This window comes from Telmatherina bonti (genome assembly GCF_933228915.1).
Source record: "Telmatherina bonti genome assembly, chromosome: 16".
NCBI classification, from domain to species: Eukaryota; Metazoa; Chordata; class Actinopteri; order Atheriniformes; family Telmatherinidae; genus Telmatherina; species Telmatherina bonti.
The window spans coordinates 14,902,215-14,917,124 of NC_136614.1; the positions used below are offsets into that span (position 1 = coordinate 14,902,215).

General features: G+C 39.6%; 1 protein-coding gene across 1 annotated transcript in view; it reads right to left on the reverse strand.

Annotated features, from left to right (window-relative positions):
- Positions 1-343: 343 nt before the first annotated feature.
- The window catches only part of nudt14 (nudix (nucleoside diphosphate linked moiety X)-type motif 14), a 29,538-nt gene continuing 14,971 nt past the window's right edge, over positions 344-14,910 (reverse strand). The window contains exons 3-5 of the mRNA XM_079255526.1: positions 5,948-6,012; positions 5,154-5,448; positions 344-829 (exon numbers count right to left, since the gene is read on the reverse strand). Of these exons, the coding sequence (XP_079111652.1) occupies positions 580-829; positions 5,154-5,448; positions 5,948-6,012 (610 nt within the window). The 3' untranslated portion in view covers positions 344-579. The remainder of the gene's footprint in view (positions 830-5,153; positions 5,449-5,947; positions 6,013-14,910) is intronic.

The window sequence follows — 14,910 nt, forward strand, 5'->3', positions numbered from 1 at the left end:
AGACACCGATATCAGTGGTATTTTAACTCAGAAACTTGGCATAAAATCAACACAGAAATGTAAGAATGCAGAAACTAGCTTTAAAGAATGATAGGTGGCTTTTTTCTCAACCAATATCATGTCTTACAGCTGGCCGGCTTCGAGCAGATGACATTCGAGATCTATGAAAAAAGCAGTGGAGCATTCCTTTAATTAAGGGCAGGCAAATGAAATCAGTGATATGCAGCCATTCATAACAGATGGCACATTAAATGAAATGATATTCCTATATCTGCATTTTAAAAAAAAAAAAAAATGAAGAGGAAAAAGTGCCAGTGACAACCAGCTATGGCAAATTGTTTGTGGAAAATAATTTAAAAAAAAAAACCCATTAAATTTCAAAAAGTGACCAGGGCAAATAAATAAATAAAAAGAATGAAAGAAAGAAACCAGCTGGTAACAAGACAAGGCCCACCCCCCTTCATCATGTACCATGAAGCAAAAAGGCAATACAGGATGACGAGCCTTAAGGAGAAGAGTGGATGTACTGGGCCGGTGTTTGATTGAAATTTCTACTAAATGATAGAACGGGGCGATAAGTTACACGTTGGTGGAGATTTTGTACTTGGGAGACATGTTATTGTGGAACCAGATGAAACTAAAAATGACTCCCATAGTCTTGGGAATACGTTCATCATAGGCGAACGTCATGGCCTCATGCAGCGGGACTTTGACCACCTCGATAAGCTCCCCCTCACGTGGCTCACCTCCACCTGCGCCCACACAGTTGTCATCAGACACCTCGGCGTAAAACATGGTCTGCTTGGCACCCGTTACACCTACACCTGACCTGTAGGGATGAAAAAGTAAATGGAAATCTGTATTAGCAGTTACTTAAAACAACAATAACAAAAAACCCTGCTTCCTGGATTCAAACCGACGTTTGCAGCTAGACTTGCAGGTTTATTGCTGCTTTTCTTCATTTACAAAACAATGCTGCTGCATAACAACTTTGCATAATGCCTCGAGATGTAATGTCCCATTTGCACTCAGAGTTGACTAATGTATTTCCCATCTCAGCAGAATGTTTTTTCTCTATTGCAGCCAGCTTTACCCCGAGGTTGTCCGTTATTCGCACAGCACTTTGCTACATGGAGTGGTTCTGTCAAAAACACCCTCATAGGTGTTATGTGGGTTAAAATGATACATGTCTAAACAATGGAAGCAGCCCACACATAACAACAGTCATAGACAACACCAACAAAGCTGGAGGAGGTGTCTGAGTCAAATCCAAAACATACTAATGAGAGTATTCAGTCATGGTTGTCCAGCTGCTGCTGTCTGATGAGGGACGGGTTTCTTCCTGACTCTTTTTAAACAGCTCTGTTAAGCTTCAGGCAGTTAATAAAATGTTGACTAAGATGGATGGTTTGCCTCATGCGCACCCCCCAGCTCATTTTCACAACTTGTGCACTTTTAATTGATCATTTCAGGAGTCTGCACTAAAGTCTGCTTGAATTGTAAACGCCTGTCCTCTGGCTTTAGGATGAATTATGTGAGCTTATCTTGTTACACTATACTCCCTCATGCAACCATTCATCAAAATATGCAGCGCGCTTTCCTCTGGTGAACTCATGTAGATTCTCATAAAGCTAAATTTAGTCGGATACTTGAATGGCACATTGTTTTATCACGACAAAACGAATATAAATAGCTCATTTGCTCATGCATGCAACCAAAAGGGGCTCAGGTGCGACTGGTCAATGCTAAAAACAAGCTAAATGCAAAAAGCAGCAAGGTGAGGTACTAACTAAGTGGGCAGCTTACAAACATCTAGAAAAACATCTAGATCTAGAAATCATGTAAAAATGGATGGTTGTTATCATTATCTCCATACTCAGGATGGGGGTTGGATCGAAGTCTTGATTCGATGCAATCAGTTGGTTTCTATAATAGGCTATGTATGAATTGGCTCGAAATGGTGTGTATGTAAAGTGCCCTGTGATAACATTGTTGTGTCGTGGCGCTATGCAAATAAAGCTGAATTGAAATTATGGCATTACTGTAGTTCATTGTTTTGAAAATTTGCTATCGTTTTCTGAGAGTCTAATAAAACAACACTAGCCTGTAGCTTCACAAGGCTGGACTTAACCTGCAGAGTGATTTTCCATTATACTAAAACCTCATACAGTAGCTTAATTTATTAGTAGCTCTCAGCCTAATTCCTTTTTTTAAATGTTGTCAAGTTGTTTATCAGATCAACAAATATGTTAGAGCAAATGTAGCAGATGTGCAAACAGAAAGTGGAATAACATTTAGTTTCAGCTAGCATAGTTTCTAAGTGTTATAAATAAGGCTGCAATGATTTGTCGACAACGCTGACAATGAAAAGTCATCGACGCAAAATTCCATTGTCAACGGGTCGCATTATAAACGCCCGTAATGGCTTTGGTAATAAAACGCTGCGCCAGGCAACTTAACGCCATTTACCAACCACAGCTTTTCAGACAGTATAAGAACTCTAAACACCAGGTAAATGACGCAAAGCACCACAGGAAGTGCTGGGGGCAGTATTGTCATTTTGTGCAGCGTCTTTGTTTAAACAAAAAAGAAAAAACTGACAGCGGTGCAACCTATTTCCAAAGTTTGGGGATACTTCACGCTAAACAAAGTGTCAAACTGGTGAAATGTGTCGTCTTCCACGCTGAGTTGGCGTACCACGGCAGCACGACAGTCATGCATGAGTGTCTGAAACGAAAGCATCCCGGAGTCATGGTTTCCAGCCTTCCGGGTGGCAAAGTTAGTGTTATCGAGTAGTGATGTGCTGTTGTTACCTCTGCCAAAGAGGTTACGTTTTTACCGGTGTTTATCTTTGTTTGTGTTCACGATAATTCAAAAAGGAAGAAGTGATTTAAATTTGGTGGTGATCTGGATCACCGTTTGGATTCAGGAATTTTTTTAAAGGATTCTTGCCCTTGTTTACTTTACTGTAATAATTTCAATGCAATTCTACAAAAATTAAGATGTTAAAATATTTTATTAATGGGAATGCCCATGGGGCATTCACATTATTGAGTTCCTGTTCTTTATATTTTATTATTATCATTATTATTATTATCATTATTATTATTATTATTATATATTATTCCTCCAATTTTTGCCGTGCTACTAGTCCTGCACCGTTCAAGTTACTTCAATCATACAGATCTTAAACTGTGCTGCTCCTTCAGGACATGTGTGCTATGATTTTTTTTTTTAATTTGAAATCTTCGTAGTTTTGGAGATATTTAGCATTTTGTAAAATTAAATTCAGCCTTGTGATTGGATGAAAGTCCTTCAAATCCAATCCAGATTGGACGTTGAAAAAATTCAGCTCAGCGATTGGTCAGTTTTTGCATAATAAGCTGAAAACAGCTTCAATGGGAGTTTGGAGCTCTGCACCAGTTTGCAGTGTCCGGTTCATCTTGGTTCCGGTCTCCATTGTCTTTTCTTGCAAAATCTTTGAAATGCTACTCCTCCTACACCGTTTGTCTCACTTCAACCATTCAAGTATCAAACTCTTCAACCCATTCAGGAGATATGTTCTACGACTTTTGGTCTTTGTAACATTTAAACTTTTCAAGTTATTCAAGTTTTTGTCAATGTATTGAAATCCATTCCTGTGATTGGACAAAACAGAATTCAGCTCAGCAATTGGTCCATTTTGTGCACCGGGACAAAGGTACACATACAAGGCACTGGTTCAAATACAGCATTTAACATATAGCTCCATTGTTGTTTGTTGGCTGTTGCTTGTGTGATGGCGTGCAGTTCTGCAGGTAGCTCAATGTGAACTATTGGTCTAAGCTGCACACTTTAAGGAGCAAAGGAATTTATTTGCAAATGTCCCAGTTAAATATGAAAGATTTGTTCCAACAATGCTCCCTGCAACATTTCAACACTTTGATAAATCTTAAACATATTAAAGAAAGTTTTTCACATTGAACAAAGTCTGTCACATCTTGACTGGACTTTAGTTGAACCTTGCACATGTTTTTGCACTCCTGCTAATAACACCTTGCTGGAAGTGAAAAAAGAGCATGTAAAAAGAGTTGCATCAACTGGAAGCACAGATGGTGGGCGTGACAGAAATAATCGTGACTAATCAAAAAAATGATTTACAGATTAGTCGACTATTAAAATCATCGTTAGTCTCAGCTCTAGTTATAAATGAGGTTTTTGCTTTAAAGCTACAGACTGAAATCTCTCAACTTTGTAGTCATCTATATATCACTTGATTCTTAAATCTTGCGAAGGAATCCTGTTAATTGTTCATATTTGTGATGGTTCTTAAGTTATCAGGAACATACACACATTGGATGGCACAGAAAGTGATGGAACTAAACTTGCAAATTATCATGTGTTTACAGGTGTATACATTCTGCAAATAACACTCAAGTTTCTAGGTTTTAGAAGAACAGAAAGTGGATGGTAAAATTAATAGAAGAAATATTATCATTTAAGATACTGTGGCTTAAGAATATTTAAAGTTTTAACCTAAACATGTTAACGTCTAAGATTGTTGCTCTAACAGTCTTAAAAGTATTGCTTGCCATTGTAGCTTGTCAATGGTTGCAATCAGTTTTCAGGTTCATGCACAGGGAAATTACAAATCCATTCTTAACTAACAAAACAGAGCTTTAAAAGCTTTCCTTCCACCTGAGGACAGCATCCTGGGTGTGGCGGTGAACAATGGAGAAGTAGATGATTTTCCACAACTGCTTTGTTTCTATAGACCTTCAGAGGAGCCATTCAGTCTAAAGGAATCCAACCATGAAGGTTTCAGTGGTTTGATGCTCAATAGATGAAGAGAAGGCCTTTTCTACATTATGATAGAAGCTTAAACTTCGTAACAACTCTATTAAAAAAAAAAAAAAAAAGCTTTAAATGTTGGTTATTTTTTGATGAACAAAAGTTAAGGAAGTAAAGATATTGGAAATGTGAATGAGGAAGAAAAAGGACAGAAGATAAGAGGGGTTTAATCTAATAGGAGTGATTTAACCAGTTATATAATGTGATAAAAAAAAAAAAAAGATAATAAAACTGCAATGAGACATTTTCAGTTGTGTCACCAGGTAAGAACCATAGTTATGAGTCTCAACACAAACCTTTCACGGGAAGTTTTTTTGTCTGACCTGTACGAAGTGATCCTCTTCAGCTTAGAAGCTGGCACATCGTAGCCACACTCCTCCAGCACCTCCTGTCGGGCGATCTCCTCCAAAGGGAGGTCAGGTTTGTCCACCAAGCCAGCGCAAAGCTCATAGGTGACCCCTGCTGAGGCTGGGGGCCACTGAGAAGAGCTCTCCCCCGCTGAGGCCGACTGGCCCTCCTGAGACTCAGCAGCTGCGGCTTCGGCGGCACCCTCTTCGGTCTTTTCCTCAGCGCGAGGCGGCTGCATCTTGGCCTTTTCCCACTCACACATGTATACAGCTGGAATTGGATGAGAAAAGGATCAATTATTGATGTGTCTGAGTGAAAAACAGAAGTATAATTGACACTTTTAAAACATTTCTTTTCCACAATGAACTCAATGTTAAAAAGGTTGTAGACACTTCTGTTTTTTCCAAGATCGACAAGTGAAGGGAGGAAAAGAAATTTAAAAAAAAAAAAATCAATGCCCAGACTTCCTTGAATTTAGAACACTGTGGCGTAAAACAGCCTCTGGCGACTCTGAACAAAGGAGGTTGGGCTGCTTTGTAATGGGGCCTCTTGCTTTCTATTTATGAATCTACATTGTTGCAACAATTCAGTTGAATAAACAGGGTTTGTAATGTGCCCCCCTCCTTTTCAGTGAAAGTGCCCACAGGATGTACAACAATCTAGATCGAGATTAGTGACAAGACTAAGATGAATAAACTGTACAGGAGTGCTCCTGGTTTGTAGCTTTGTGAGAACAAAAAGAAAAGAAAAAAAAAAAAAAAAAACGTACCTGGACGGAACTGCTTGACGAGGACAAAACAGTGTGAGGTGGTGTTGAAGATCAGCACTGATACACTGCAAAAAGGAGGGGGGGGGGGGGGGGGGGGGGGGGGGGCGCATGTCAGAACAAGCAAATATTCACCCTTTGAGAAAAAGGAGTGGGGGCTACTTTCACAGAAACACACACTTCGGTTATATTGATTTTTTGATGCGTTGTGTGGAAGGGGATGACTGAAACTCGTATACAAATCTTGCATTTTTATTACCACCTATATTCCAAGGTTTTTGCACAAAGAATAAGTTGTTCATATACTACATGATTATCTGTGTTTAGCTTGATTGTATGAAACATTGTTCCTAAAAACAGGATAAGAGAAAATGCTTTCTAATTGCTGTTAGCATTTCTTAATTTAAGAGGAATAAAAAAAAAAATGACCATAATTTCCATTTATGCTCTAGAAATATGAAAATGAGAGATTAAGTTTTTTAATTAAAGAAATAATTTGCAAACATTTCATTCAGGACATGTTTTAGTTAGAAATTTGACCCCATTTCTTTGCAGATTTTTTACAATTCGGTTCCAGAAGGATCAAATTACTGGCATCAAACAGAAAAAAACATCTCAGGAGATTGCAGAAACTACTAAATTGGGTTAAGAACTGTCCAACGTATTGTATAAACAGGAAAGAGAGTGGGGAACCATCACCTTGCATGAAAAAAGTCCCAGAAAAAAATAATGCTCAGGATTGTTGATCACTTAAACTTTTGGTAAAATCAAATGAAAGAAAACCAACATTAAGAGAATTTCCACGTGTACAATGTGAAGGAAACTCAAGAGATCGGGACTGAACAGCTTTGTAGCAATAAGAGAACCACTAATCAGTGAGGCTAACCAGGGAAAAGGCTTCAATTTGCTAGGAAGCATAAAGATTAGACTCTGGAGCAATGGAAGAAGGTCAGTAGTCTGATGAGTCCAGATTTACCCTGTTCCAGAGGGATGGGAGCATCAGAACAAGATAAGAGGGAGATGTAGTGATGTACCCATCATGCTAGGCTACTGCACAAACCTGCAGGGACAGTGCTATGATCTGGGGCTGCATGAGTTTGCCAGTTCAGCAACTTTATGTGTCCAAAGAATGAGGTCAGCTGACTACCTGAATATACTGAATGAACAGGTCATTCCATCGATGGCACAGCTTTATTCCAAGATGACAATGCCAGAAGCCATCGACGTTAACTTGTGAAAGAGTATTTCAGGAAGTATGAGACATCATTTTCACACCAGAGTCCAGATCTGAACCCCAATCAGGATCTTTGGGATGTGCTGGAGAAGCCTTTGAGCAGCTGTAAGACTCATCAAAAACATCTTCCAGAAGCTTATTGAAATAGTGCACAGCAAATTATGCTGTAATCATTGCTAAAGGTGATTATTAAAGGTACATTCACATCGGGTTTTTTTTTTTTATTTGAATCTTAGTCCGTTTGCTCGGAAAATCAGCTTTGTTTGTGAAGCTGTGAATGCGCAAAACAAATTCTGATTCGGACCAAAGAAGTGTCCGCCTACAAACGCAGGTCTTGGTCAAGCAGACCAAATACAGGAAGCGAACTGCAAAAAAGTCTTCCTGCATTTGATGTTGCGTTGCATTGTGATTAAATACATAGCAATCGCGTTATAAGTCATCTGCCTCATTTGTTGTTCATACTGCGGTCATTGTTGCAGTGTATTTCTGCAGTATACTTGCATGAGATAAAATTAAAAAAACTTAAAACAGCGATAGTTTTGTGCTACATTTTTAGCTCGCAGGTCGAGGAAACAGTTTTCTTCTTCACGTGGGTTTTGTTCTCTCTTTTTCCTAAATACTAGAGCAGCACCACCTTTGGTGGGAGTGGGGATATATTATTGTGAAGGTTTGGTGCATTTGACCAAAGTGCTGTGTGAACGCGAACTCGGTCTGAATGGATACACCTCCCATAACTGAGCCGAGTCCCCAATCGGACCGAGTCTAGCAGACTATCCTGATGTGAATGCACCCTTAATGGAAGCCAGGTGTGTTGGAAAAGGGACACAGTGAAAACCTGCAGAACAGCGGCCCTCAAGGACAGACTTTGGACACGCCTGATCTAACCTGACAAGCCCACAGACACACGTCTGAAAAATCAAATCTAGGTTTAGACAAAGGGAGGATTACTTATTTTTCATTATCAGCATTTTGGCACCTGGCTATAGTTTAAAAATAAATAAACAATATGCTGTAATCCCGAAGATAAACTACTCAACATTATCTTGTGAGAAATCAATAAAATTAAGAAAACAGCCTAATTTTTCACACGACTACAAGCGTTTACTACCATCTCCAAACTTAAAGCAACCCCCTGTTACAATGCAATGTCTCACTAAATTTATCTTTGCATTGTTGTGTACTGCTAAAAATAAAAGAAGTGCCCTGCCAAACTTAACAGCTTTCTAAAATAAGAAAGAAAATCCAAGGATCAGAGGGTCACATCATTGAGAATGTGACTCATCACTACCAGGAGATGGAAATAAAACAAGAAGGAAGGTCAGCGTGAACTGTAGCTGGGTCACTTCTGTGACAGAGTGTGTTTGTGCACATGTTAATGTGAATGTCGCTGCCTGTGGAGACTTCAGGCCTGGGGTCTGCGTTGGGAAAGCGGATGCATCTGAGGCAGCAGGAAGCCCTGCCCTGTCTTTCCCAGGCTGAAAGGGAACTGGGAGATTGCTGTTACAATGACTAGCTGCAGCTCCTGAGCTTATAATGATTTATTGTCTGTTTGTATTTTGATTATTGAGTAAAATTAACTGACATGATTTATTCTTACTTGTCGAATATCACAGATTACAGTTGTGGTCACTGCTTTCTATCCATTCTCTGATTTAATGTCAAATAATCATTGCTACTTTTTTGTCTTTCATTTTTGCCACTGCTGTTAGCACCATATGTTACGGATGACACGCCTGGTTTTTAGCTAACTAAATACACTGAATAAAAACAGAATATGATTATTAGTCCAAAAGTCAAAACTACAAAATGAACACACACCAATCCACCATTTAAAAACCCTGTAGTAAAACCAGATTACCTAGCATTTTTTGTGGAACTGTGGCTACAAGTCAGATATTTTAAAGTAATAAAAAGCTCTGAAATGACTGACATGCCGATGTGCAGCAGGGGATCGCTGAAGTTATTCAGACCCACAGGCTTTTCCATGATTACTTAGGGGGTTGTTTGCAACATGTCTGCTTTGGTTCAATGCTGAACTGGATCTATTTTTTGACATGATCCATTTCCAAACTTTAGTCATTAGATTAGTGAATATTTTTTGCAAATAATAAAACCAAAGTAATAACAAACACAGTTTTAAACAAACTGAAATGTGAATGATCTTTTAAATGATTTTAGATCAAAACTGCGGAGACAAAATATCCTTATGTGGCTCTTCCAGCAGCCTCTTAACTTGATACAAATGTGAAAGGTCAGTTGTGTCTTTTCCATTGATTAAAAGCTCTTGATCCATTTTAAAAGGTCTCAAAACCCCAGCTAGGACACTGCTTGGACTCGTGGGTCCACCTACTCTTTCAATCAATGCTTTTCTTTGCTTGGACTCCACTGAAAGAGAGAAAACCTTTTTTTAACTTCTTTGCTCCCAGAAGAACATATGGCTTCTCAATGCAGGGCTTTTAAAGCTGGGGTAGGTAATTTTGCCCAGAGAGATGTTTTTTTTTCCTGTGGTTGAACTGGTTCCTCGTCCTGATGGTAGTCTATACATTTTGTAATCATGACCAATAAAAAGTTTAGTTAGACCCTTCAGTTTACTGTAAATCTGTAAAAACTCTGACCAATCCAAAAGTTCGAACCAAAATGGAGTTGTTCATTTCTTCTATTTTGTAAGCTTTTTCTCCCGGCTCCCCTCCTCCCCCTCCCGCAGTGCATACCCAGCTTATAAATAACATGTTAGGATGAAAATACAAAGTAGTGAAGAAGAAACTCTGAAGGCAGCAATGGCTGAGAAAATATAGGATTTCCCCAACCTGGGTCTGTTTATTTGCCTCCTCCCGCTAAACAGTTGAGAAAGAGAAAATCGTTGGTGGAAAAAGCTGCGAATAAAAAAGCCTTGGATCCAGCGAGAGCACAATCAGAGAGAGAGAGAGGGGGGTGCCACTTTCAAATGTTGCTAGCTCCCCAATATTACCTACCCCAGCTATAATTTTAGTTCATCTTCCACAGTTATCTAAGACGAAGAAACTGAACTCCCAACTCCCAAGCAATCAAAACAATTTAATAGAAAAAGAAGAAAAATGTGTAAAGACACGGGAAACAATCTTGGTATGAGAAGTATAAGTAAGATGGTGGATAAATCTGAGTACAATAATGTGGAAGATCTACACTAAAAGTAGGACACACCAGCCTGAAGCATGGGAGCTGTCCCTTGTGCCAGGTCTAAGCTGTGTAGTGCTTTTACACACCATTAATGTTCGACTGCTTCCCAGTGGAAAAAGAGCTCTTATGGTGAAACCAAGACAGGCTAAACGGACGTGCAGTACTTTTCATGCATAGTTAAGCTTATTCTGTGGGGATTTTGGCTCAACAGTGGCAAAACTGGGTTATTTACAGATATATCATGAGCACAACTCAAGGTAACTACTGGTAGAACGCTTATGGCATCAAGATGTTATCATTCAGCCCCAGTCCCACAAGGGGAAACTGGGTTAAGTGATATATAATCCACCATTTTATGCTAGAGCATAGACAATGACTGCCATCAGCTAGCACTGGCTTAATTTATCATCTATGGGTTTAAATGGTATGAGTAACATGAGTCAAATGTTGTGCTACAACTGAAGATATGACAAAAGTTTTCTGTATTCATTGTTCTATCCAAACATGCAGCTCAAGCGGCAGAATATTCAACATCCCACCCAGTCAGGGGATTGGTAAAATATTCAATATAATCTCAAATGAAAAGATGTTGGTCTTGAAGAATGGTCTTGATGAATCTTGAGACCACAGACATCAACATCAGGTTTCCTGACTTTCATAAGTATCTCATTTGTATACCATAAAAATTTGCAAGATAAAGTCTAAAAATCTGGATGACTGGCGTAAAACAAAGAATGAGTCAGTAAACTCAGGTAATAAATAACCTGATCCACATTTTTGTCTTGAAAATTGTGTATATGAACTAACAGAATTTATTTAGCTCAAACTTTTGTATTTTAAACTGTGAGCTTGGATAAAATAATTTAGTTTAGAATCCATTACAAAGCCCAGGTTATATGTGAGCAGAATTTTGAGCTATGATTTGCCAATTTTTCACAATTAGCCAAGGTTTTCAATAAACTTTTCACCATTTTTAAACTTTAACCCTTTGAACTCTAACATTGGGAAAACTGCTGACTCAAAAACCTGGAGATTAGGATTTTAAAGACGCATTATGTAACTTTTTGACCTTAAAACTTTGTGTCCTTGACTTGTTCAATGACACAGTGACATCTATCATGTGCATTTATACAGACTAAGAAACTGCACTTTACAATTTTAACTTCCGAGACCCGATGTGTCGTTTCACTTCACGGTATAATAAGGAACTGGCTGTTTTGAACACGCAATATCGCTGACTCAGCAAGGATATGCAAGCTCGGAGCTAACCGAGTTAACCCAAACCTAACAGGATTTAACTAGCTAACAGACGTAAGCAGACTGAAGCTAAGTAACGGTGTTAAGCGGCTAAAAACCGCAGTTGTTCTACAATCCTCTCCCTTGAAGCGGGAGATCGGGCACCTGTCAATCAAAAGGACACGTCCCTAAATATGACAAATTTTGAGATTAAACTACTTCTAAATGGAGGATTTAGAAAAAAATTCACTCCCCCCGCAGGTGTCATGAAGGTAAATCTGAGCTAAGAAACCGAAAATGTTTTTTTGTACCAGGCTGTAAACATGTTTATTTCTGCCGTGAAGTTAGCCTGTTTAACATAGGACTCTATGGGGGTTTGCTTTGTTTTGGAGCCCCTAGTGGATGAGGGGGGAAACTGCAATTTTTGTCACCTCTGCATAGGTTTCACTTTTAACGGTCAAAGGTTGCCACTTGGTAGGATGCAAGATATATGCTAAATTAGCATGATGGAGAAAATTGCAAAAGTTCTGCAGTGTGTGCCTGATATGATTTAATTATCCCTTAAAATAATTAAATTAAACTTGGTGCAAACTTTAAATATTTGTAAATGTCTAAAAATTATCATTTGTGACGTCATTTTTAACTTTTTGTGTCAACCGTAGACCATATATGAAAGATTGACATAGCCTCCGGCGGTTAAAAGTGATGCCAATGGGGAGGAGCATAAAACTGCAGTTCCCCTTTCATCCACTCGGGGCTGCAAAACAGAGCGAATGCCCTTAGACTCCCATGTTAAAAAGACCAACTACACAGCAGAAATAAACATGTTTACCGTCTGCTTTAGAAATCCATTTTCGGTTAATAGGTCAGGTTTAGGGCTGGGTACCGAACTTTGGTTCTTTTATTACACCGACCGAAAAACTTCGATACTAAACAGTATCAAAATATGATGTGCCTGTCGGTGCCAAGTTTCGGTGCCTTTAAGGGTTAATAACAGGAACGAGAGCTGACAATGCTGCCGATGATTGGCTGTAATGCCACATGTGGTTCGGGCACATAGAGACAATACCGTGTGGTTACGCCCACAACAAGGTTCACGTGTATTTGTGTTGCTAACTATAGCGCGTGTGTTATCAAAGCAGGGAAAAAATGCCTCCCAGGTCAAAAGTGTGGCTCCATTTTAGCAAGATTGACGCCAACAGTGCGCGGTGCAATATTTGCCAAAAACAAATAGTTGCTAAGGCTGGTAACACGACGAATTTGATGAAGCATTTGAATGTGCACGGAATCAATTTAAGGGCAGAAAGTTGCTCCGTGTTTGACTGCAAGAAGAGTGGACCGCATGCGTCGTCCTCACATCATTCAAGTCCGCCTGAGGACGTTGAAGAGACTGGGGGGCCTCCAAAACTTGCACCACCGGACCCCGTTTTACCCGAGCGGACCGACGACGGCGCTGTGTCTGGGATTTCAACAGGTAAGTTAACGTTTAGCAAAATTGGGCCAACGTTATGTTTGTTTACTTACGTTAACGTTACTGCAACTAAAAAGATGCACCGAGATGACTAAAATGTTACTTTATCACGTTCTGGATATATTGTTGTGTAGCTTTATTTTATGGCTACTGAGCTAGAAAGCTAACAAATGAACGACAGTGACTGATATTAGCATCTTTATAAGAGGTTATCTGTTAGGTCGGTCGATTGGTTGAAGAGTACATCTTATTTTAGGTGTGTTGTTTATTTTCTCCTCACAGAAACTGCTGATCCAGTTCACCATGGTGGGAGGAAGACAAGGCCAGCCAATGTGAATCCTTTCACACTGGCTGAAAAAGGAAAACTGTCCAAAGAAAAACAAGATGAGTGCCACAGGGCAGTTACAAACTTTATTGTTAAAGGTTTGCTGCCTTTTTCCACAGTGGAGGCTCCATGGTGGAGGTAAGTAAGCCTCAAAAGCTATTGTTGATTAGTTATCTCTCAGCTACAGCTTAGATAATGTTTTTGTTTTGTTTTTTTTTTGCAAGACGTCAGGGATGTAGCTGTGACTGCAGATGGCTGGACCAGTGTGGCACAGGACCACTACCTGACTGTTTCAGTCCACTACGTGAGAGAGGGTGCCATGAAGGAGAAAATCCTGCATACCAGGGCAGTCTACACATCACAGACAGGGGCTGTAATAGCTGAGGAAATAGGGGATATTCTTGATGAATTTAATATCAAGGAAAAAGTTGTTGCCATTACTGTAGACAATGCAGCTAATATGGATGTAGCAGTAAAAAAAATGAGCATTCGAAAAATTGGCTGCTTTGCTCATACTCTAAACATTGCTGCTCAAAAGTTGTACACTATACCAGCAGTCTCCAGGTGAGCAGGAAGGATCAGAGCTATGGTGGTGTGGTTAAGAGGTGTAGCTTGGCTAAACCTGTCCTAAAAGAGAAGCAGCATCTTCTCGGTAAGTCTGGAAATGGAAACAGACTAAAGTTGGAGCAAAATTCCATGGCTAAATCAGTTATTGAACTACTACTACTACTACACAAAGACAACCTATTTGACAACCAAACACATGCTCTCTCTAGGTCTTCCACAACATGCTGTCATTCTGGATGTGAAGAACAGGTGGAACAGCTTGTTTCTGATGGTGGAGCGATTTCTGGAGCAGTTCCCTGCTATCCAGGCAGCTTCCATGGACCCTCGTTTAAAAAAACCAATGGAGAAGGACAGGTATTGTAGATAAGGAAGTACATTGATATTACCTTATTCCATTTTCAATGTAAGCTAAAGTGCTCAAAAGGCTGTAGCTACAAAAAACAATGTGTACTTTTTTCAGACTGGAGAGACTTTCTGATGACGATTACAGAAAAGCAGAACAGTTTGTCAAAGTTATGAAGGTCCTCTATACGTCAACCATCTGCATCTCTGCTGAAAGGAGTCCAACTCTGGGCCAGATTCTACCCATCTTGGGGAAGCTCCAGCAGCACTTTACAGTCACTGATGAGGACTCTACCTTTACACAGTCCATAAAGGAGAAGATCTGGGAAGACCTCTCAAAACGATACCAAGTGTGTAACAAAATTCTGATTTCTCTGTTGTTTTCATTAAATATACTCAAACAGACATAACTACTATAGCATGTTTTTGCTGTGCAGGATGAGAGCATCAAGCAGTTCTTAGAGGAGGGCACAGCCTTAGACCCGAGATTCAAGTCTAAAGTGGCCGATGGAGTGTGGACCAGATTGGAGGAGGAGCTCATGAGCAGAACCTCACAACAGGTGTTTATTGTTGTTGGTCGTATTCCTTTCCTCTTCCATTGTAGTATATCAGTGTATATGACTCATATAATCTAT